The sequence below is a fragment of the Syzygium oleosum genome, unplaced genomic scaffold (genome assembly GCF_021117445.2).
Source record: "Syzygium oleosum isolate NSW1041296 unplaced genomic scaffold, Sole_v2.1 Sole_v2.02, whole genome shotgun sequence".
NCBI lineage: Eukaryota > Viridiplantae > Streptophyta > Magnoliopsida > Myrtales > Myrtaceae > Syzygium > Syzygium oleosum.
Window position 1 is genome coordinate 14,475,640 of NW_026607486.1, and position 21,561 is coordinate 14,497,200.

Sequence of the window (21,561 nt, forward strand, 5' to 3'; positions counted from 1 at the left end):
GAGAGATAGAAACCATACAATTGCAAATTTGTATTTTTCCAGTTATTCTATTCAAGCCAGATTCATGTCAAAGCTCCTCTTTAAATCTTCAATATTAGAAATACAAATTCGTCCTATGCCATTGTCAACTGCAGCAACTTGTTTCATATGGCCATGCCTGCAAAGCCAAAAGAAAAGGAGTGGGAGGTATCTTGTGGCTATATAGCACCTTGTCCTTTAGAATATGTTTGTGCATCTCTTGTCCCAATCCCATCCACTTGCTCTTTTAAACCTTAAACAATTCCCACCAGTTTCATCTCACAAACAAAAGATATCCCTCAAAAACCAAACTCCACCAACTAACAAGAGCAGATCCAGCACCAGCAGCTAGTCCACTCTTCCAGCATGCACTGAGACTCTCTCTCTCTCTCTCTCTCTCTCTCTCTCACACACACACACACACACACAATGAGAATGGCCACAAGCAAATTAGCCAGTGCATCATCATCTACGTCACCCTTCAAGTCCTCTTTTGCCAACCTGCTGAGACCTCCTCTCCATAAAATCTTCTCCAGCACTGACCAACACCATTCACTGTGTGTCGTTGTGGCAACCAAAGCTTTTGCTAGTTGGTCTTCGAAACGCATGGCTTATTAGTGGACCACCCCAAGGACCACCTTTCACTGGGTTTAATTTCTTTTAACTACCATGTGGCCTAAATCGGTAGTCAGCAAGATCCTTGGAAAGAGATTCGGCAGCAACAACTTTGTCGCCGACTTGTCGCGCGCCGACATGGAGACAGCATTGGCGCCGGAAGTTCCAGGTTTAGAGCAGTTATCGTCTTATTATGACACCAAGAGCCTCTTAGATCATCGGAAGGAAACGCATAATTACAAGTAAGAGCCACTTCACTTCTATTCGATATCATAACTACACGTATTGATAAAGCTTTGCTTATTGCTTATTTCTGCATCATCTTGATCTCTTCCAGGATCTTCGTTAGCACTTGGAATGTTGGTGGTTTTGCACCAGGAGATGACTTGTCGATCGAAGATTGGCTCGACATACGCGACAATCCATGCAATATTTATGTTCTAGGGTAAGTTTCCAGTCTCCGGCGTAAGCTCATATACCGCATCAATCATAGTTACAAATATTATCCAAACTAAGCTGGACTCCCCAAAAGAAACGAAACGAACGCTGTGTTCTTTAACGGAATGACTTTGCATTATATTTCGGCTCCTCATCACCGATAGACTGAGTCAACCTCGCAAATAATCTTGTTCTCGCCATACATGGCCGTTCTTCATTGAGACAAACCACACTGAGAGCTCAAAACATTTTGGAATATAGATGGGCGTGATGTCTTCGTTTGATCTATCCAGGTTTCAAGAAGCAGTCCCTCTGAAATTTTCCACTGTTCTGGGTTCGGAGAACCCGACGATCCAAGCAAAATGGAACGCGGTGATCGGGAAATCCTTGAACCGAACGGGACACAAGCAAGACAAGTTTCATTGCATCATGAGCAAGCAGATGGTCGGAATATTGGTCACGATTTGGGTTCCTAGTGAGTTGCTCGCGTGCATAAGCCATCCAAGTGCTTCATGCGTAGGCTGTGGCGTTATGGGCTACCTTGGCAATAAGGTGGCCTCTCCTCAATTTGCCTCCACATGTTATTCATCATGGACTTTTTTCCTTTCAAGAAATATTATTTTATATCATCTTGTTATCCGTTTTTATAAAAATATATATGGTGATTCAGCACTCCCAAATTGTGGCCTTCAAGGAAACTAAGGCCATAAATAAATATTAAACATGTTCCTCAAGCTTATAGAAAAGAAAGAATGAAGTATTATCTGGCCCCATATGCGCAATTATTTCAAGAATATTTTCAAGGGCTATGTTTTCCTCCATCTATGAACATGATTAGTGAGTTATAAGTCATGAACATCACCCACATACAAAGTTATTTAATAATGAAAAAGCCGATCAAATCTAGCAGTAACATGAAATAAATGGCAATCTTTTCTGATTGATCTCTCCGTGCTCTCTGTTTTGAAAAACATGGTTTTGCAGGGTTCGGTAACGGTTCGATTCGAATTACACGGAACGAGCTTCTGCTTCGTGTGCACTCATCTTGCTTCTGGCAATCGACAAGCAGATCATATATTAAGAAACTCCAACGCGGCCGAAATATTGTCAAGGACAAGCTTCCCGGGAGGCCCTTCACTGCATTCGTCTAGAAAGATTCTTGATCACGAGTAAGTACCTCATTATTCATTAGAATTAATCCTAGTTAATCTCATTAATATATAATACTCCAAGGTTTTGCATCAGCTGCACAAATCTATCTGTCTTTTTCGCTAGGAACCACGCATACAATTCGTAAACAAAACAGTTAACCATAATCTAAAATTAATTTCGCAACCTGTGGTTGTTTAAGTAAGCTGGTGAGTTGTAAAATCTATAGGAGCAAAAGATCAAATGCCCATGCGACACTAACCCTTATCTTCGACCCATGCATTAGAGTTTACGCGATGCATCCTCTAACCTAACCGGGTTCATCGCAGTAGGGTAATTCTGCTCGGAGATTTGAATTACCAGATTTCCCTCCCGGAAGCAACGACGCGGTCTCTCGTCGAGCGAAGCGAATGGAATAAGCTGCTAGAACACGATCAGGTAGCTTCTTCATCACCAATTTAAATTCCAGTTTTTATGAAGACTCTTCTATCCCATAATAACCCAAAACCTGATTCAAAACTTATATATGATGGGAATTGAAGTTAAAGGCAGAGCTGGGGAATGGTCGAGTACTACAAGGTTGGCAGGAGGGGAGAATTGATTTCGTTCCTACCTACAAATATTGCCCTAATTCGGACGTCTATTACGGAACTGGCCATGAGAATAGTAAAGGAGGAAGAAGACGAGCTCCTGCATGGTACACCATACATTCATATCGACTCATTTTACTTATGAATGTTTTTGCTTAGACACCCTTCTACATTGGGTCATTTGTAATGCGATCGGTATATTCTTCCATGCTTTTTTATTAATCTAAATCAAGTCGTTGTCGATAATGTATATAGGTGTGATAGGATAATATGGCGTGGGGAAGGACTGAAGCAACATTTGTACACGAGAGGCGAGTCGAAGTTGTCCGACCATCGGCCGGTGAAGGCGATCTTCACCACACAAGTCGGTGTTTTGCTAAAGCTTGAAGGCCTTCGAAGCTTCTTCACCTCCCAAAGCTTTGAGCAGATCAAGAACGTGTCGGCAGATGAGATTTCGTATTCAGTGGCGCGTCGAGCTTTTAAATTTCTCAGTGTTGATTAATTTCATGTGCTGACGTTCTGCATAGTGAATTGCCCAAGTCAAGTCCAAGTCGACCTTTCCATTTCTATTAAAATCGGAATTTTTTTTAATGCATTTGGCTCCAACTAACAATAGTCTAAGATGTGGTTCCCAATTAATCGGAAAAATACATTCTAAAATCACAAAAAGAAACGCTCATTTTAAAAAAAAGTACAATAAGAATTGTTTACAACAAATTTTTCATATAACTTAATGTGGCGGGCTTCTATCGAATATCAAGCATGATCAACTTGTTTCATTGTCTACCTGCAATTTACCACATGATTAGTATAACAATTTTAATAGATCGGTTTCAATAAACTTTATTTCCATTGATGGAAGATAAATTTTAATAAACTTAGCGTTGCTCAATTGCAAACATGGGCACAATCTAGGGATACCAACCTAAATGAGGAAACTGCAAATGTATAAAAATGGGTCGGATCTTACATTTTACACCAAAAAATGGGTCGGATCCTTCAGGACCCAACTTTGAAATCCATAGGCCCGTGCCTAGTAACTAACAACAGGTGTTTGGGCTGAAAGTTCAAAGATAAGAGGCTCTCTCACATTCCAAAATGGGCACCTGGGCTATGTATTTGGGCTCTAAATCTTAGGATTCAAGAAATCAAAGCTTGTACCCATAAAATTGGCGTTTGCACCACCCTCCTCGCTCTCGTTTATCTCCTCAAAGTCCAAAGCACAAACGCTGCGTTTGGTAAGTCGGATATAACTCCTGATGGGATAAGTTTTATTATTTCTAGCATTTAGGGCAACGCAAAATTAGGATGTTGTCCGAATATAATCTGGATAAAAAAATCACACCTATGGAGTGGAATATAATCCAGATATTGCACACCAAGACCAGCGTTACCTCGACACCCCTCCAACAATAGCATTGCTAGCCAACGCGTGAGGACCACCACCACGATAGTCAATTGTCGTTGCCTCCACTCTCAACCACCGCCGAGAACTCTACATTCCACCGCCCATCGCCATCGATGCCATAGCTCTTGGCTGGCAGCCTGTCACCTCTAATTTCCAATTGGCAGTTTGCAGTCGTCGTCAAGCTCAAGCTTGGCCGACATAATCGAGCCTTAGATCTCGACTATGAGGTCGACCAAACCCTAAAATTCATGATCGAGTGCTTGGGTTGAGCGCTACAAAGCCCAAGCTCGATCTTGGCGCAGGTTCATTTGTCAGTGCATCTCCTTCCCCTCAACAACGATGGCGACGGGGGAGGGAGAGATTGGAGAGCCATGTGCGAAGTTGAAGTCGAGCGCTGATGGGGGAGAGAGAGGCGCTCGCTGCTGTTCATGGTGATCGTGCCTATCATCGCCATGGTCCATAGGAGTTCGCTCCTTGCTATGGCCTACGTACGTTGGTCGGTGTAGATTTGTGCTGTCGTTGCAAATTTGTTCTCGCACCTGATTTGGTCACTGTGCGTCAACAACCACATAGTCACCATACGAGAAATGTGACCAACTCAAGAGGGGTTGCTGCGCTAGATTTGGGAGGATGCAACCATGCTATGTCAACGTGGTGATCGTGGCTATTGTCATTGGGGGGGAAAATTGTCAAATCAGTCCTAAACCTATTGTACGGCGGCCAATTCAGTCCTAAACCTTTTAAGTTTGCCAATTCAGTCCTAAACATTTTAAATTCTTGCCAATTGAGTCCTTCCGGCCAATTTTGGCCTGCCGGCGCTGACGTGGCCGCCGGCCGTCCGGTCAACGCTGACGTGGCAATTTTTAATTATATATTTTTTTAATTTTTTAATCTTTTTTTTCTTTTTCTTCTTTTTTTTTCTGGTTTCTCCCCTCTGACCGGTCCGGCCACCGGCGGCCGGCCAGAGGGGGAGGGCCGGTGAGTCCTCTGGCGAAGCTCGCCCCGCCGGCCCCTGGCTGGGCAAGGCTCGGCGAGGCGAGGTCGAGCCTCGCCGTCACCGGGTCGCGACGGCGAGGCTCGACCTCGCCGTCGCCCGGGTCGCGACGGCGAGGTCGAGCCTCGCCGTCGCCCGGGTCGCGACGGCGAGGGCGAGGCTCTACCTCGCCGTCGCGACCCGGGCGACGGCGAGGCGACGGCGAGGCTCGACCTCGCCTCGCCGAGCCTCGCCGTCGCCCGGGTCGCGACGGCGAGGTCGAGTCTCGCCGTCGCCCGGGTCGCGACGGCGAGGTCGAGTCTCACCCAAATCTCGCCGTCGCCTCGCCGAGCCTCACCGTCGCCCGGGTCGCGACGGCGAGGCGAGGTCGAGCCTCGCCGTCGCCGGGTCGCGACGGCGAGGCGAGGTCGAGCCTCGCCGTCGCCGGGTCGCGACGGCGAGGCGAGGTCGAGCCTTGCCCTCGCCGTCGTGACCCAGGCGACGGCGAGGCTCGACCTCGCCTCGCCGAGCCTGGCCCAGCCAGGGGCAGACGAGGCCTCGCCGGTGGTCGGCGGGGCGAGCTTCGCCAGAGGCCTCGCCGGCCCTCCCCTCTGGCCGGACCGGCCAGAGGGGAGAAACCAAAAAAAAAAAAAAAAAATTATTAAAAAATTGAAAAAAATAATTAAAAATTGCCACGTTAGCGTTGATCGGACGGCCGGCTAAAATTGACCGGAATGACTCAATTGGCAAGAATTTAAAAGGTTTAGGACTGAATTGGCAAACTTAAAAGGTTTAGGACTGAATTGGCCGCCGTACAAAAGGTTTATGACTGATTTGATAATTTTCCCGTCACTGGGGTCAATAGGATGTTCCTAGATTAGCGGATAGCATATACCGATATCCATGTTATATGCCGACATTTAACATATATTGTATAAGAAATTAAAAATCCCATTGTATCTTTATAAGTGCGACTGCCTCGATGGTGGTTGTTGTTCTAGATTTGGGGGATGCAACCATGGTATGTCGGTATGGTGGTCATGGCTATCGTCACCGAGGTCAATACGATGGTCCTAGTGTGGCGGATAGTATATATCAATATATGTTATATGCGGACATTTACCATATATTATATAAGATATTAAAAATTCTATTGTATCTTTATCCAATCCAACCTTATCCTATTCGATGAAAAAATCAAGATGACCAAACATAGCCAAAATCCATATGTCTTTGATAAAGCATACCCAGCAAGCATTTCAACGTTAAACTTTTGCCAGAAATTTCCGTGAAATGCTTTTTTTTTCTTAAGATGTATTGTATATCCAAACATATGATCTACTAAAATAGAGAAAATCTTCATTTAAATAGTCAAGATAATTGTCAAGTTATTTTATAAGTATCTTATTTTTCAAAATTGAAAGTAAATCTTGAGTTATCTTAAAATCATTTCAACTTCTTTCCTGAATTAATTTGTACTTTTTATACATTTATCTCTGCCTCATACATATTTAATTTTTCCTCACACTTATACACGTGTCCTCTTTTACTTGTTTTCGAAAGGAAAGAAATGTTGTCATTTTGAAAGAAATTTTTTGATAATCCTAGTACTTAATACGTGGTCAAGGGATGATTGTCCAAAAAGTCTTAAGTTAATATAGCAGCCAATTTGGTCTTATATCTTTTGGCCATCTGCCAATGCAGTCCTTCTGGCCAATTTTGGCTGACAATTGCTAACTTGGTCATCGGTCATCCTTCGTGGCATAGTCGCGCACTGACATGAACAACTTTTGTAATTTTTTTTAAAAAAAAATTTGAAATTTTTTCTTGTTTTTTCTTAATGACCTCCGACAGTTGTCGGGAGTGAACTTCACCCAGGCGTGGCCCGACAACCAGCAAAGGGAAATATGGAAAAAAAGAAAAAGGAACAAAAAGAAAGGAAAACAAGAAAAAATTCAGAAAATCAAAAAATTGCAAAATTCATCCATGTTAACGCTAACCATGCCATGTGGAACAGCCAGTGCTGACTGGACTATCACATAAGCGATTTTCAGTTAAAATTGATCAAAATAACTACATTTACAGGTCGTCAAAAGGTTCGGGACTAAATCAGCCAAATAAAAAAATATATGACTGCATTGGCCACCGTACAATATGTTTAAGGCTATTTAAATAATTTTTCCTAAAGAATAACAAGACACAACAATATAATCGAATTAGCAACAGATAGAAATTCAAGAAACCTAGAATGAGAAAATCCTCCCATCAATCAATATTACAAAAGACTCACAAATGGGTTCAACAACTTTCTATTATGACCCATCAACGAAACCATAGGATCTCGGCCTTGCTGTAATAAAAAATTTGTTGCTTGTCTTGGAGGGACTAGAGGAAACACATAGGAGATTCGCCTTTGAAAGGGCTAGTCCATCATTGTGTTTAATAAACGAGATTTCCACTACATCACTCCAATAACCTAAATCTTTGGGAGGATTACATTTTGCCCCCCAAGTTTTTAGGATTGTGGCAAATCGCCCCCTGGCGTTTCAATATTTGCAATTTGCGTCCTCACCTTTTTACATATTTGACCACGTGATTATATTTGATTAATTCTAGAAGGCAAATTATTAATTCTAGAAGGCAAATTAGTCATATATCATCTCTATATGTGAGAAAAAAATATAGTAGTGATATATTTCAAAAGTTTCCATTGACGTGCATTTGGCGTTGACTCTAGTCAAATTCTAGCTAGAACTTCAGTCACATGCTCTCACATTCAATATATTTCTGAATTATTATTCTACTTTTTTATATGGATACACTTATATGACGAGTTGCCCTCAATAATCAGTCACGTGCTGTGTCACGTGGTCGGAGCTCTAAGCACAATTCAGTCAGAGTCAACGCCGAGAGACACATTGCAACCAATTTTTAAAATTCATGGGAAAAAAATTGACAAGTCGAGGAGCAATTTGCAATAAACCTAAAACTTAGCGGGCAATATGTAATTAATAATGTACAGCAACTCATCCATGAAATTGAATTAATCATCATCCTCTTCTTATCTTTTCTTTTTTTAAATCGTCCATTCACGTGAGGGATATGGAGTGTTGGGCCAAGGTTTCCACTTGATTCTGAGTGGAACACATGGATGGTCTGACACTATTTTCTTTTCTCTTTCTTTTTTGTGGATTTTATCAGTTGAACAATAGTAGAAATGTGGTTATGGTCTTAGCTGTTCTTCGTGTTCTTTTGTTTTTTTATGCACATTCAGACGCTTTGCAAAGACATACAGACATATATATATATACATATATATATATATATAATATGCTTTGTATTTGCTTGTGGACATGGACAAGTATTGTCTTGTTCCTTCACTGCCTTTATACTCCGAGTAGTTTATTCCAATTCTTGATTTATTTCTCAGGGAGAAAACAAATGTAACTGAAACAATTTTCATGTCATGTCGAAACTTGTAGATTCTGATAAGCAATGGACAGTCGACGGAGTATTCCAACGGATAGGCCTATCTCTATGGTCCCAAGATCTCCCACCACATTTGCAGACCACCTCTCATCCGAAACCACATAAATAGAAAGCACTGTTCTATCGTTCCAGAACAACATCAACAAAAGGGAAATCGAAACAAAAAATGGGGGGAAAAACAGAGAGATTCTTTTCTAATTTCTCTAGGGTTCCAATTTTACCTATCGACCAACTTGTAATTTCTCGATTATAAAATTCAATCAGGACAGATGTTTCAGTATCACCGAGACAGAGAGGCTACAGATGAAAGCTGCCCACAGACAGGGTAATTCAATGGCGACCCTTCAAATATTTTAATACCTAAATAGTCACTCTTCCAATAATGGAAGAACCCTAACCTTACCCGCTTGAAGCTTTTGAAAAAATGGATATGGACTTTTAAGTGTTGGATCTTGATTTTCTGCTCTTCTCAAAGCTGCTTTCACGTCACAGAGGACCCCAGTGGCACGCACCACACCAATAGCATGGATTTCGTGTTCCCTTATGATCCCTCGTTTCAGCATAAGCTTGGATTAGCAGAAGAAAACAAGGAGCAGAAAGCGAGTTAGGATAGGGAAAGACGTCCTTTTTTCTCTCCTCTTTTCTTCCACAACTGCGTTTCTTGATGATCTCCCTTCATGTACGAGTCTTTCTTTTTGCTACAACTTAATGCGGAAGTTTGTTTCCACGCACGAAATGCACACTGCAAGCGAAGAAAGCAATGGTAAATCGCCGTCATTTAGCTCGTGGCTAGGGAAGTTTGCGATGAAGGATAAAGGCATGGCTACATCAAATAGTAAGTAGAGACTCAAATGAATAGCTTGTGCTATAACGAGGGAAAGAAGGGTTAAGAGATTCAAATATCGGTCAATAATTTAGTATCATTTTTCAAGATGATAACGTGTCTTATTAATAGGTGTCTTTTCTTTGTTAACGTACAAATGCCGTATTTTCAGTACACAACATTCCCACGTACATGTATGAAAAGTCGTGCACGTTAAAAGATATTCTTTACCGGCTTGGGGAGTGAAAACCAAAGTTTAGTGATTAACATATTCATTTTTCTCCATGTAACTAGTGCGGGCAATAATCTAAGTGGGTCCATGGATCAACAAAATTTACTTTTTCTTCGTGCAAACTAGTGAGGACGATAACCTAAGTGGGTCCAGACACGCATAATCATTAATCACCCCCCATTCCCAAAAATGACCCCACCTTTCTCATGGGCTCGCCATTGTCGATTTGTGGGTTATTAGTCTTCAATGCCCATGGATTCACGCGAATATCGATCCCACGGGCTAATATCGGAAACCATCTCCCCCTTTACTTTAATAATATCCTCGATCTCTTTCTACACTGTTGCATTTCGCTTTCCCAACGGCATATAAAAGGAGTTGCTTGCCTTTAAGCTTTATGTGTAAAGAAGAAACTCATCCCATTCTTAGTGTTTCTTTCTTTACCTCCACTCTCTCTCTCTTCTTCTTCTTCTTCTCGTTCTTCTTCCGCAAAGAGAACGGACGCCATGGCTGTCCTGGGGAACAAGCTCTTGGTCCTTGGGTTTGTCCTAGGGTTCTGTCTGGTCTCTTCTTTGGGTGAACTCGAACGGTTTGAAGAGTCGCCGAAAGCGGATGGGTCTCTCACGTTCTTGGTCGTCGGAGATTGGGGAAGACGAGGCGACTACAACCAAACCGAAGTTGCTCAACAGGTCACGCTTCTGTCTTTCTCGCTTCCTCCCTTGTCTGACTTTTTACATGACTTGCCGTGTCATCTTGCCTTCTTTTTCCCCCACCTTTTGAACAAGGTTATTATAACCAGCGTCCACATGAAACACCTGATTAGTCTCTTTTTCTCTTCATACCAAATACCATCGTTAATCACAAGAAGAGGAACGTCTTGAGTTCGGACCGTCCGCGTCGCTAAAACTTGTTTGGAAACTATACATTCGTGTGGTTCTGTTCTGACGTGATTTTTCTTAATTATTACCAAGTGTTCGACGACTTACATGAACAAAATCGTATATGAGGAAAGCAGACATCATAGATCTGTTAGTGTAAATGTTTCAGTCATCATCAACTTGATCAAAAGCTTTGGTTCTCAACTTATCTTTGTCTGCTCTGTTGGCCACGACGGATCAAGAAGACCTTAGCAGGCATTGGCCAATATGGCCAATATTCCATTGAGCAGAGAGAGATGCTATAATGTCCATTTGAACAGTTCTCGTCCAATGAGGGACGAACACATGGCATGTTTAAATAGTAGAATCACATTCTCGAGAGGGTATTATTCTCTTGTAGATTCCATGTGCTCTTTCCTTTTCATGTTGGCGTGTGGCGACCTCCCCCACCAATTACTATAGGACAAATCTATTTATGTGTATTCGGTCCAGATAAGCCTATCTATGCAAATAGCACTCCCTCTTTGAGTTTATTACAAAGTAATATTTTCCACTCAAGTTCGCCTTTGGTCAAAAACCAAAAAAGCCCAAGATATAATTAACTATAATAAAACCAAACCTTAACTTATTTAAATATCATAGGGATGTATGTTTTACATGGGTCCAACCCTAAACACTTCAGAATATATTTATCTTCTCGTATGATCTGGCCACCTTATCTTTTTTTTAAAATAATTTCTAACCTGCTCCGCGTGGACATTAAAGAGTCGTCATTCTTTTTCTGGCTGTATATTCTTTGAATGATGTGAGCTTATCAATATCTTAATCTTTGTTCATATTATATCTATAGATGGGAATAATTGGGGAGAAGCTGGACATCGACTTCGTGGTCTCCACCGGCGACAACTTCTACGAAGACGGGCTCACGGGCGTCGACGATCCGGCTTTCCAAGAGTCCTTCGTCAACATCTATACACATCCCGGCTTGCAAAAGCAGTGGTACAGCGGTAAATATTCCCCCCAAAACCCTACAAAATAAGTGGGGGAAATCATAGCGTAGCTATGAAATATTCAAAAGGAATATGAAAATGGGTAGTTTCTTTTATAATAATTTCTTCTGTGGTTGCTTTTCCAGTCTTGGGGAATCATGACTACAGAGGCGACGTGGAGGCACAGCTGAGCCCAATCCTTAGGAAAATGGACAGCAGATGGCTTTGCTTGCGATCCTTCATCGTCAATGCCGGTAAAGCAAACATGATAACTGGGACCAACCCCCTTTTATGCCCCCTAAGCTTTTAGGACAAAGTCAAATGAAAGATCTTCGTGATCGAAATAGATGGTCTTAAGATAATTTAATATGTTTTCTTGTTCATTGTGTTTCGGGTTCTGACAGAGATTGTTGAGCTGTTCTTCGTGGACACGACTCCTTTTGTGGACAAGTACTTCACGAAGCCAAAAGGAGACGTCTATGACTGGAGCGGTGTATTGCCCAGAAAGCGTTACCTCTCCAATCTCCTCAAGGTAATAATCTCAGTCTCATCTCGTGTGCTCATCAAACATTGTTGATAAACATGCATTCGAACATTACAAGTACGTAAGTTCTCTTTTGGACATGCCATGGACCGGAACGCGTGGAACATTTCGGCAAAACCCTAGACCATGTCCTTGTTTGGAGCTCCCCCTCGTGGCCTTGGACCTCGTCTGAATACAGAGGACTACGAACTCACTAAGATCTACTATTCAGCTATTCTTGATTACTATTCTTGTGGAACGAAGAACTGATCTCTTAGACTGCTGTGACAGGACGTGGATTTGGCTCTGAGAGAGTCGAGAGCGAAATGGAAGATCGTAGTAGGTCACCACACCATCAAAAGCGCCGGACACCATAAAAACACCGAAGAGCTCGGCGCTCAGCTTCTTCCCATCATTCAGGTCCCTTCAACTAAGATAATATCATATATGTCGCTTGATCAGCCAAGTTAATCGCCTTTCTCATCTGTATCTTGTGCAATTATCCAGGCAAACAACGTTGATCTCTACATAAACGGCCACGACCACTGCTTGGAACACATCAGCACTTCCGACAGGTAGTTGTTTTTAATCAGATCACCGTTGATCTCTCGACAAGAATAATGTCATTTCGATGCACCTTTTTTAATATTATCTTTCCTGTCAAGTGCAGTCCTATTCAGTTCTTGACTAGTGGAGGTGGATCCAAGGCGTGGAGGGGCGACGTGAGCTGGCCAAATCCGGAGGAGCTCAAGTTGTACTACGATGGCCAAGGGTTCATGACCGTGCAGGTCACGGAAGCCCAGATCGACGTCGTTTTCTACGACATCAAAGGCCAGGTTGTTCACCAATGGAGCACTGCCAAGCCTCTCTTCTCCATCATATGAGCAACTGCCACTTGAAGAGTTATGATTATGTAATATCGAATTTTCAACTAAGTGGCTAATGTAAAAGTTTGTCATGTGGTATAAGTAGGTATGTAGTTTTGCCTAGTCTAATGCAAGAATTTCATCAATGAGACTTCTGTGTTTGGAGTTACAAAATATATATTTTGTTGTCATTTGGTGGCATTATATGAAACTTTCAATGAATGTTAATGTTAATCAAGACCAAGACTAAATAATCCGGGAGAAATTACCGAAAAAGTCCTAAACTTATTGCACTTATGCCAATTCAGTCATAAACCTTTCAATTTGATCAATTTAGTGTTAAACATTTTGACAACTTGTCAATTGAGTCCTTCCGGCTAATTTTGACCGGAAATCGTTGACGTGGACATTGACTGTTTTACGTGGCACGGTTGATGTTGACGTGGATGATTTTTATAATTTTTTAGAGGCATTATGTGTACTTCAATCTGTCCTTTGTCAACAATGAGAGCGACGCGGTATCGACTTTGTGGGTTGTACAGTTTGCAAGACGCAAATTCAACCAAATTCAACCACGATTCTATGCAAAGTGGGGCTGATTGATCTGATTGTTGCCTTGTTTAATTGTCTAAAAATACAATTGATTACCGTCACGTCACTTAGTGCAAAAGTTTCAATGCGAGTTTGCTTGCAGCATAATCCATCTAATAACATGTTTACTATGTCCTAAGTTATCCGTCTCACATTAATTACGAAAAACTATATTATCGCCTTGTTTAATTGTCTGAAAATACAATTCATTATCATCAGCTCACGTAGTGCAAAAGTTTCAATGTGAGATTGCTTGCAGTATAATCCATCTTATCACATGTTGACTATGTCTTAAGCTATCCGTCTTGTATTAATTACGAAAAACTATAGTATATATCATCGGTGTAAGCATAATTAAAATCGCAATGACTAATACACAACCCACGCGAGTAGCTATTGCCTATCTCTTGCAACTTACATGTGTGCATTATAAAGGTCTGCTAAATTTCACTGTCTAGTCCCTTTGTTCCTCTCTCTATCAGGGTGGCACGGTATTACTTATTATTTGAAAAATGGACCATTATGATTATTATAGATTAGTGATTTTCTAGCACAGATTACGACTTTATTGTTATAAATCCTGGTAATTAATGATCAATTTATGAGATTAATTATAATGTAACATAATTAATGTATGGCTAGTCTAGAGGCATAATCCTTATATCACAGAGAGCTCTAATTCATTTTCCGACACTTCACTCTTATTGCTTTGCTATTCCGGAGTGTCGGTTGTCGGACCAACAATAAAACTATGTCCGTTCCATCTTTCAAAATTCTCTTTCAAAGTGAAGTTTGTGTTTTTCCTTTTTTAGAATTAGGCCATTGAATCTACATCGGCTATCTTTTCCACAGGTTGAACGATTCGAGTGCAAACTGCAAAGGGCACAATGCTTTGTTAGATTCCGGATATTCCCCCCGGGATGTAGAAAGCTAAAAAAAACAATGGACGAAGCTTCTTCCAGCCTTCCTCGGCTGAGTCATTCTCAGATAACGCTAAAGTGCTTTCTCTTGCACGCTCGTGTGACGAGTGCGGCTTTCTTTGTCAACATCATCAGCACCACCTTCGAATCAACACGGTGCAAGTGGTTGGTTCTCTTTAGTTTTATCATTCCGTGACAATTGGCAAAGATAAAAACAAGGTAACACCGTCGTGGCGTGGTGGGGATTTCGGATTCCTGAGCACATCGATTGATGTCGTGTCGTGTTCATCGGCGGGAGCATGATTTAGAAGCCGGAACTAGGAAAACCTTCCGTTCAATCTCGACCAGCTTCGTACGTTGATCGGACCGTGGAAAAAGTGGCCGGCGCGGCGCAAGCGCATCTCGCGTACACGATTTGGGGGTTCTTTTCGTCTTTTTCAAAATTGCTTATATGGAATTTAAAAAGTTGAAAATATGATTAAAATCAGAGAGAGAGAGAGAGTTTATTGGGTTCGGCGTACGCGTAGAAGTGCCAAGCCTGAAACTGTTTGAATCTGGGCCTTTCTTGTCGGCCTACTCAAGATTTAAGCTCAATGCTCTTAGGCCTGTTTCCAAAAAATAAAGACAAAAAAAGGTTTACTTGCAAAAATCGGGAAGACATCGTAAGTGACTTTAAATAATAAAATACATGTTTGTAGACATTTGAGGCAATATGTGTTTCAAATTTCAAGGCTACGTTTATTTCGCGGAAAATAAATGATTTGGAAAGTATTTTCCTAGAAATAACGGATCATATCACTTACAAAAACGAACGAACGGAAAATATTTTTATCGTCTACGAAAATGTTTAGATATTAATTGTTGCCGGTAATGAAAATATTTTTTATTGACTAATGATTTCAAGCAGTACGAGCGATTAGTTTCAAGAAAATGTGATACAAATTATTTATTTTCCGCGAATTTAACGGAGCCCAAGAGTCCAAAGCAAAATGCCAAAAGCAAAAGATCGAAATCAAATTGAAACTTTGTTGCGGCATTTGTATATTTAGATAGATAATTACACTCGGGAAAATTGTCCAAAAAGTCACAAATCTATTGTACGGAGGCTAATTCGATCCTATACCTTTCAATTGTGCCAATTTAGTCCTAAACTTTTAGACGATTTGCCAATTTAGTCATAAATCTTTTATTTATATCAATTTAGCCCTAAACATTTTGATGATTTACCAATTTAATCCTAAAAGTGGATGAGTGTGGAACCGCTAAACGGTTTCAATCACTCTTCACCTTATGAAATTTGGATTGCCTAGGCATACCTTTGTTTTCATTAACATCTCTTTATGCACGCCTACGGATCGATAATTCTCCACACAATGCAATTAGTTTTTTTTTTGTTATCTTCAATTATCATCCTTAGAAATGGCACAATAAAGACGACATCATGAGAGCGAATTTCAAGTCCTGAACACGTTGATCGATATCATGGTGTGCTAATTAGAAGAAGTGTAATTTGGAAGTCTAAATTAATAGGGACACTATTTCGAGAAAATCCCATTCATCCTCTGCATGGATCGTGAAATCTCAAAGTAACCGGTGCTCTGCAAGTTATGACTACCTTCTTCTCGTCACATAATCACAGCACTCTACTCATTATCATTCCTTCTCAAGAACTTATGAAAGAATTATTGTGAAAATCGAACATTTTTCCTATGAATTATATAAAAATCGAAGAGCAGCAGGAAAACACCCACCAAAAATATCCAAACTCAGCCGATCTCTTCACTTCCTGCAAGTAGTAGTACCCTTTTCGAATTCAATTTTCCTTTCCAATGCCAGCAAACCAATGCCTAAAATGGGCAAAAAGAGATCGTACGCAAAATCCACGGAGCTGGTAAAAGCAAGCCTGTAGCCTTTCTTTAATTGCATAACCTCCAAAAAGGAGGACCACCATTGAGCTGGAAAAGAGAAAATCCATTGCCCATTCTGTTCTTTTTACTCTGGAAAATCTTTCTAGTTGCACCTATTCAAGGATTTCAGACGGTTCTAACCCACTCTTTTCCTTAGCAACCCATGGGAGGAGGTGTCTAATTCAATACTTACTTTTCCTCTCTTCCCTTCTTCTGTTTAATTTAAGTTTAAGAAGGCAGTTTAAGGTTTGGTAAGCGAGCGTTCGCATCGATTCTCAGAAATTTCAAGGAATGCGCGCCCGATGAAACCGGGATATAAGCAAAATGCCCGTTAGAAAATTTCCCGACCCCCGCCCGGAACTGGCGAATAATGGACGCATGGGAATGTACTTGGTGAGTTGGTGTGGCTTGGTTCCCACTTGGACCTTGTCTCTATGCTCAAAAAAAGTGATAGCTTAAATGGCAACCATGAGATGCTCTCTCTCTCTCTTACTCTCTCAACCACCGCTCAAACTCAAAGCAACAACCTTTGAAAACCATTATTCCCTTCAGACCAGGCCTCCTCTGAGGAATAACATATGCTTAACTGAACCTCGGATTCCATTTGGCCTCTGATAAAATCTCCCTCCCCTCTGACCCAGAAGATTTATCGACAAATGACACCCCATTCATACCCATATATAAGAGGACAACCCAAGTCATGCTGATGCTTATGAGGGGACAAAAACACAATCGATTGCATGAGTGCAAGCAGACTGATGCCCCCACCATGCCAACAACATGTTTATTGAAGCTAAAACGCAATGAGGTATGCCCAAAGTACATGAATCATATCCACCAAATTGAATTCAGCAAAAGCCAGAGACAAACAACACCAATGACAGATTTTTGGCCCACAAACATAATGGAATCACGAAACTATACATGAAATTGACCCGACATCAATATCCAATATCCAATATCGCCTTTGTCTCTCTCCGCCTATTCACAGTAAAATTTTGCAGACAGCCTTGTAGAATCGAATGAACAATTGGTGGGCATGACTCACATGGAAGTAGATGATGCACGGTGGTGGCGACGCTTCGTGAAACGCCGCTTGCCTTGGCCGAACGTGACGGGATCGAACGACCGGAGGTGCTTGGCTTCTTTCGCATTTAGGATGCACTCTGGAGGAGGAATCTTGTACCGAGCTCGGTCATAGCAATACGAATAAGTCATGTGCCTCTTCCTGAAGTTCTCCATTTGGACTTTCTGTTCGCGTGTAATGGCTGTAGGGATCGATCCCGAAGGAAGGACTGCGTCGCATGCTGACGAATGTTCGATAGGATCGACTGCACACCCATGAAGGACTAAATCAGAGAATTGGACGATGTAGGGGGCATATTTGTAGTTCACTCGGTATTTGCCTCCATTGGTAGCCCAGTTGGACCCATCCCATATTGTAGCATACAAGGTCATCGGTTTAGAGGGGAAGTCTCCGCCCATGGCTTTTGTTCGCTTCACCTCTCTAATAGGCACATTGTCTACGTAAAATCTGTAGAAAAGAAACAATTAAAACAAGCAAATACATAGAATTAATTGCGATGACAAGAAACAAAAACCAAGGGCAACTGAAAATGCCAAACTGGAAAATCACTCTAGAAACTGTCGTTAAATATATGATAAATAAGCCTCTCTGATGTCTGGTATCAGCATAGTGGAACTAGATATATGGATTATCTTGTAACACCGTGTGCTCTCGATGTTATGACCTTTGTAGAATCTTACCTATATAAACATCTCCACAAAAGTTTCCAACTATGTTCCCTTTCCTATTACAAAACCACATACCAGCACCCCATCCATGACATTGCACCAACCCATATGAAATTACCATGAACAGTAAATCAAAGCTCTTATATAGCAAGATGATCAGCAGGGTATCAAACAACAATTTCTTCAAAATGCAATCTGTTCAACATCAACCAACAAAGTAGCTGCACTTATATGGCCCACTCAAAGAAGTTTTTTCCTAAAGTCTGCTGCCATATCGAAGTGACCAAAATAGCTCCTAGACATCATCTTTTATATGCCAGCAGTTTGTGAAACAGGGGGTGCAAATATCGGGCCAAAAGACAGATCAGCCTAGGAACCATGCCCTACACTACAGAAGATGCATCGCCATCAAAGTACCTCCGAATAAATTCATGGAACCCCACATGGGAATCGCTAATGAGAACATAGTAACGGTAGTTTAGTGACAGCGATTGCTCCAACTCCTCAAGATTTTGGAAGATCTAATGTGAGCATATGTGCAAATAGAATGAAGGGAGACCGAAAATTGAGGGTCACCATATTCTGATCGGCACTCACACTATCAGAGAATCGGTCCAGAGAATACTGTACTGGTGGAAATCGTCGGAGGGATCAAACCAGAGATTATATCTCTCTTCTCTGCCAATGCCGACGCTTCCATTCCCGTAAACATTGGTCTGCACCCTCCAATCTTTGCCTCTGATGTTTCCCAAGAATTCGAAATCAATTTCGTCATGACTTTTCTCGAATATATCCCCATTTGACATCTGAAATAAAATATTTGTAATTCGGGAAAATCAGTTAAACGATCTGCACTTCATAACAAGATAATTAGTGAAGCTGTAACAACAACACCACCACCATTTTTTACACGGGGAAGAACCTAAAGAAATCGAACAAGGAAATCTTTATACGTATTGATTGCACCAATCAACTTCTCGAAAACAGAATTCAATTATTAACCATAAAAACAAAAACTTAGATGAAAAATTTCCTCCTTGGGATGAACAATATCAACTGAAGGTGACCTACTGACCTCGGTCTTGGAAACACAAACAGCAAAACAGAGAATACTACACATGTCCATGTTTTCATTTCTCACACGCGAAAAACCAAAGTGACGCATAAATAGTTTAGAATATCAACTAAATACAATTTCCAAGGACAAATCACTGCACTTTATGTTCATTTCATCTGGATATGTGAAACCAACCAGGAGAGCTAGAAACAGCAACTTGAACCTGTTTCCAAAGCCCAAAGTCGAAGAATTGACAGCAACAAGCAGTCACCAGATTATAGTTTGTGATTAAGCTAGGAAACATTTCAATGCATAACGTACAAAGCCAAATGTCAAAAAGAAAATCAAAAGAAATGAACAAAAACATATGAGGTTTTGATGGCTTGATACTAAAGTTCTTGAACAGCTTACTCACATAAAAAGCAACCACGACTCCTGCAGTGTAATCCGCAGGCAGCTTAATCGAAGCACTGAAGAACCCGTGTAGATAAAGATCCTGAGACACGAATCCAGACCCTGCATTCACATTCGAAAAACACAAACAGAGTCGTTTAAAAAAAGCGAAATTTTTGCAACCCCACGAACCCAATCAAAGACAACCCCACATTACATTAGAATGATTCAAGAAAAAAAATAAGGTAAAAAAAAAGGCAAGAACCTGTGCGTTCGTCGAGAGAGAGATGAACGGACTTCCCATCTCCGTGAAGGACCAGATTGTCATCTCCGAAGAGGTGGGTGTACCCTTCATCGAAAGACATGACGGGCAACTCCAAATTCGAACTCCCGGCCGACCCGACGGCAAGAGCAGCGAGAAGCGCGCAGCAAGCGAAGAACATGCAGCTCATCACACTCCATGAAGCTGACATTTTTCTTGTTTCTGGCTCAATCAATGGCGGGTTTTCTTCCTTTTTACTCGGTGGTTCTGCAATGCGCCGTGTGCTCGTATGAATGACAAGCGAATGGCGTGCCAGAGAAGGAGGAAGAGATAGAGAGACGTGTGGAATCGCCACAGGCTACAGGGGAGGGAAACAGAGAGAGACAGAAGTGGTGAAGAAGGCAGGCAAGCTGACTGCTATTTTATTTAGGCCTAATTCCTTAAAATACCCTCGGGTAAAATGCTAAATCTGCCTCAAATTATTTTTTATCTCATAAAAAATCTCAAATTTTATGTCTAGTCCGAAATTTGCTCTGAACTTTTTTTTTTATCTCAGAAAAAATTTCAAACTTTAAGTCTAGTCCCAAATCTGCCCCGAATTTTATTTTATGTAAAAAAAATCATCAAAATTCAATTTGTTTTCAAAAATACACCCCGTAATCCAGTTCCAACTTGATGTGGCACTTCCACGCCAACAACAAATCCACATCAACAAAGTAATGAAACTTTTTTTACATAAAGAAAAGTTCTAAGCAAATTTGGACTTAACCTAAAAATTAGTTTTTTTTTTAAATTAAAAAAAGTTTTTTGGGGTGGATCTGTTATCGTCTCTAACTTTTATATTCTAAAATGATTTTATTTTGGAAAATTTCAATAATTTTTATTGGGTTGGATTTGTTATCGAAGTAAAAATGCGACGTCGGTCTGTACCTATCGGTCCATTACTTTGCCGATGTGGATTTGTTATAATTGTGGAAGTGTCGCGTTAAGTTGGAACTGGATCACGGGGTATTTTTTTGAAAATAAATTGAAATTTGCTGATTTTTTTTTTTACACAAAACAAAATTCGGGGCAAATTTGGACTAAATTTAAGTTTGGAGTTTTTTCTAAGATAAAAAAAAAATTCGGAGTAGATTTGGGACTTGACCTAAAGTTTGAAGTTTTTTTTTAGATAAAAAAAAAATTTCGGGACAGATTTGGGACTTGACCCAAAGTTGAGGGTTTTTTACTAAATTTACCCATTTTATTTATGGTGAATATATTTTCTTTTTTTGGGGGAGAATAATGCTAAAAATACATTAATTAATTTATAAATGTTTAGTGAGGAACAGGGTGTCGAAATTTATTATTTCCGTCCAAGCCAAAGGAACGCACGATCCTTAAGCATGAAATCTTCATTCGGCATGTGTTTAATTGCTTTTCGGAAATTGAAGGATCAGTCTTGTAAATTACAAAATTATAAATCGCGAAAATTATTTCAAAAGCTGAAAAAAAAAAGATAAGAAATCGCAAAAACCGACTATGAGATTTTTTCAATTTTCATTTAATTTTATTGTGATAGATCATTTATTTGTCCGTCCACCCTTCGCAAGGTTTAATTTGGGTGTCTATTTTGTGTTCGCCTCACATTTCATTGTAATGCGATAATAAATTATCGAGATCGAAAATATTAATTTTAAAGCATG

The 21,561-nt window shown here is 40.8% G+C and overlaps 3 protein-coding genes across 3 annotated transcripts; 2 read left to right on the forward strand and 1 right to left on the reverse strand.

Moving 5' to 3' along the window:
• Nucleotides 1–687: 687 nt before the first annotated feature.
• LOC115686880 (type IV inositol polyphosphate 5-phosphatase 9-like) lies at nt 688–3,312 on the forward strand. Its single transcript, XM_030612298.1, has 7 exons — nt 688–875; nt 971–1,078; nt 1,365–1,623; nt 2,056–2,240; nt 2,550–2,658; nt 2,763–2,917; nt 3,066–3,312. The coding sequence occupies exons 1-7, from the start codon at nt 688–690 to the stop codon at nt 3,310–3,312; spliced, it is 1,251 nt and encodes a 416-aa protein (XP_030468158.1).
• Nucleotides 3,313–10,158: 6,846 nt separating this feature from the next.
• Nucleotides 10,159–13,182, forward strand: LOC115686914 (purple acid phosphatase 3-like). Its single transcript, XM_030612337.2, has 7 exons — nt 10,159–10,424; nt 11,464–11,620; nt 11,749–11,856; nt 12,007–12,134; nt 12,417–12,545; nt 12,633–12,700; nt 12,796–13,182. Exons 1-7 carry the CDS (start codon nt 10,242–10,244, stop codon nt 13,007–13,009), a joined length of 987 nt encoding a protein of 328 aa, XP_030468197.1. The 5' UTR covers nt 10,159–10,241; the 3' UTR covers nt 13,010–13,182.
• Nucleotides 13,183–17,179: 3,997 nt separating this feature from the next.
• Nucleotides 17,180–20,251, reverse strand: LOC115686912 (probable xyloglucan endotransglucosylase/hydrolase protein 28). Its single transcript, XM_030612336.2, has 4 exons — nt 19,880–20,251; nt 19,637–19,737; nt 18,762–18,970; nt 17,180–17,943 (listed from the first exon to the last, which is right to left on the reverse strand). The coding sequence occupies exons 1-4, from the start codon at nt 20,085–20,087 to the stop codon at nt 17,454–17,456; spliced, it is 1,008 nt and encodes a 335-aa protein (XP_030468196.1). The 5' UTR covers nt 20,088–20,251; the 3' UTR covers nt 17,180–17,453.
• Nucleotides 20,252–21,561: the final 1,310 nt, after the last annotated feature.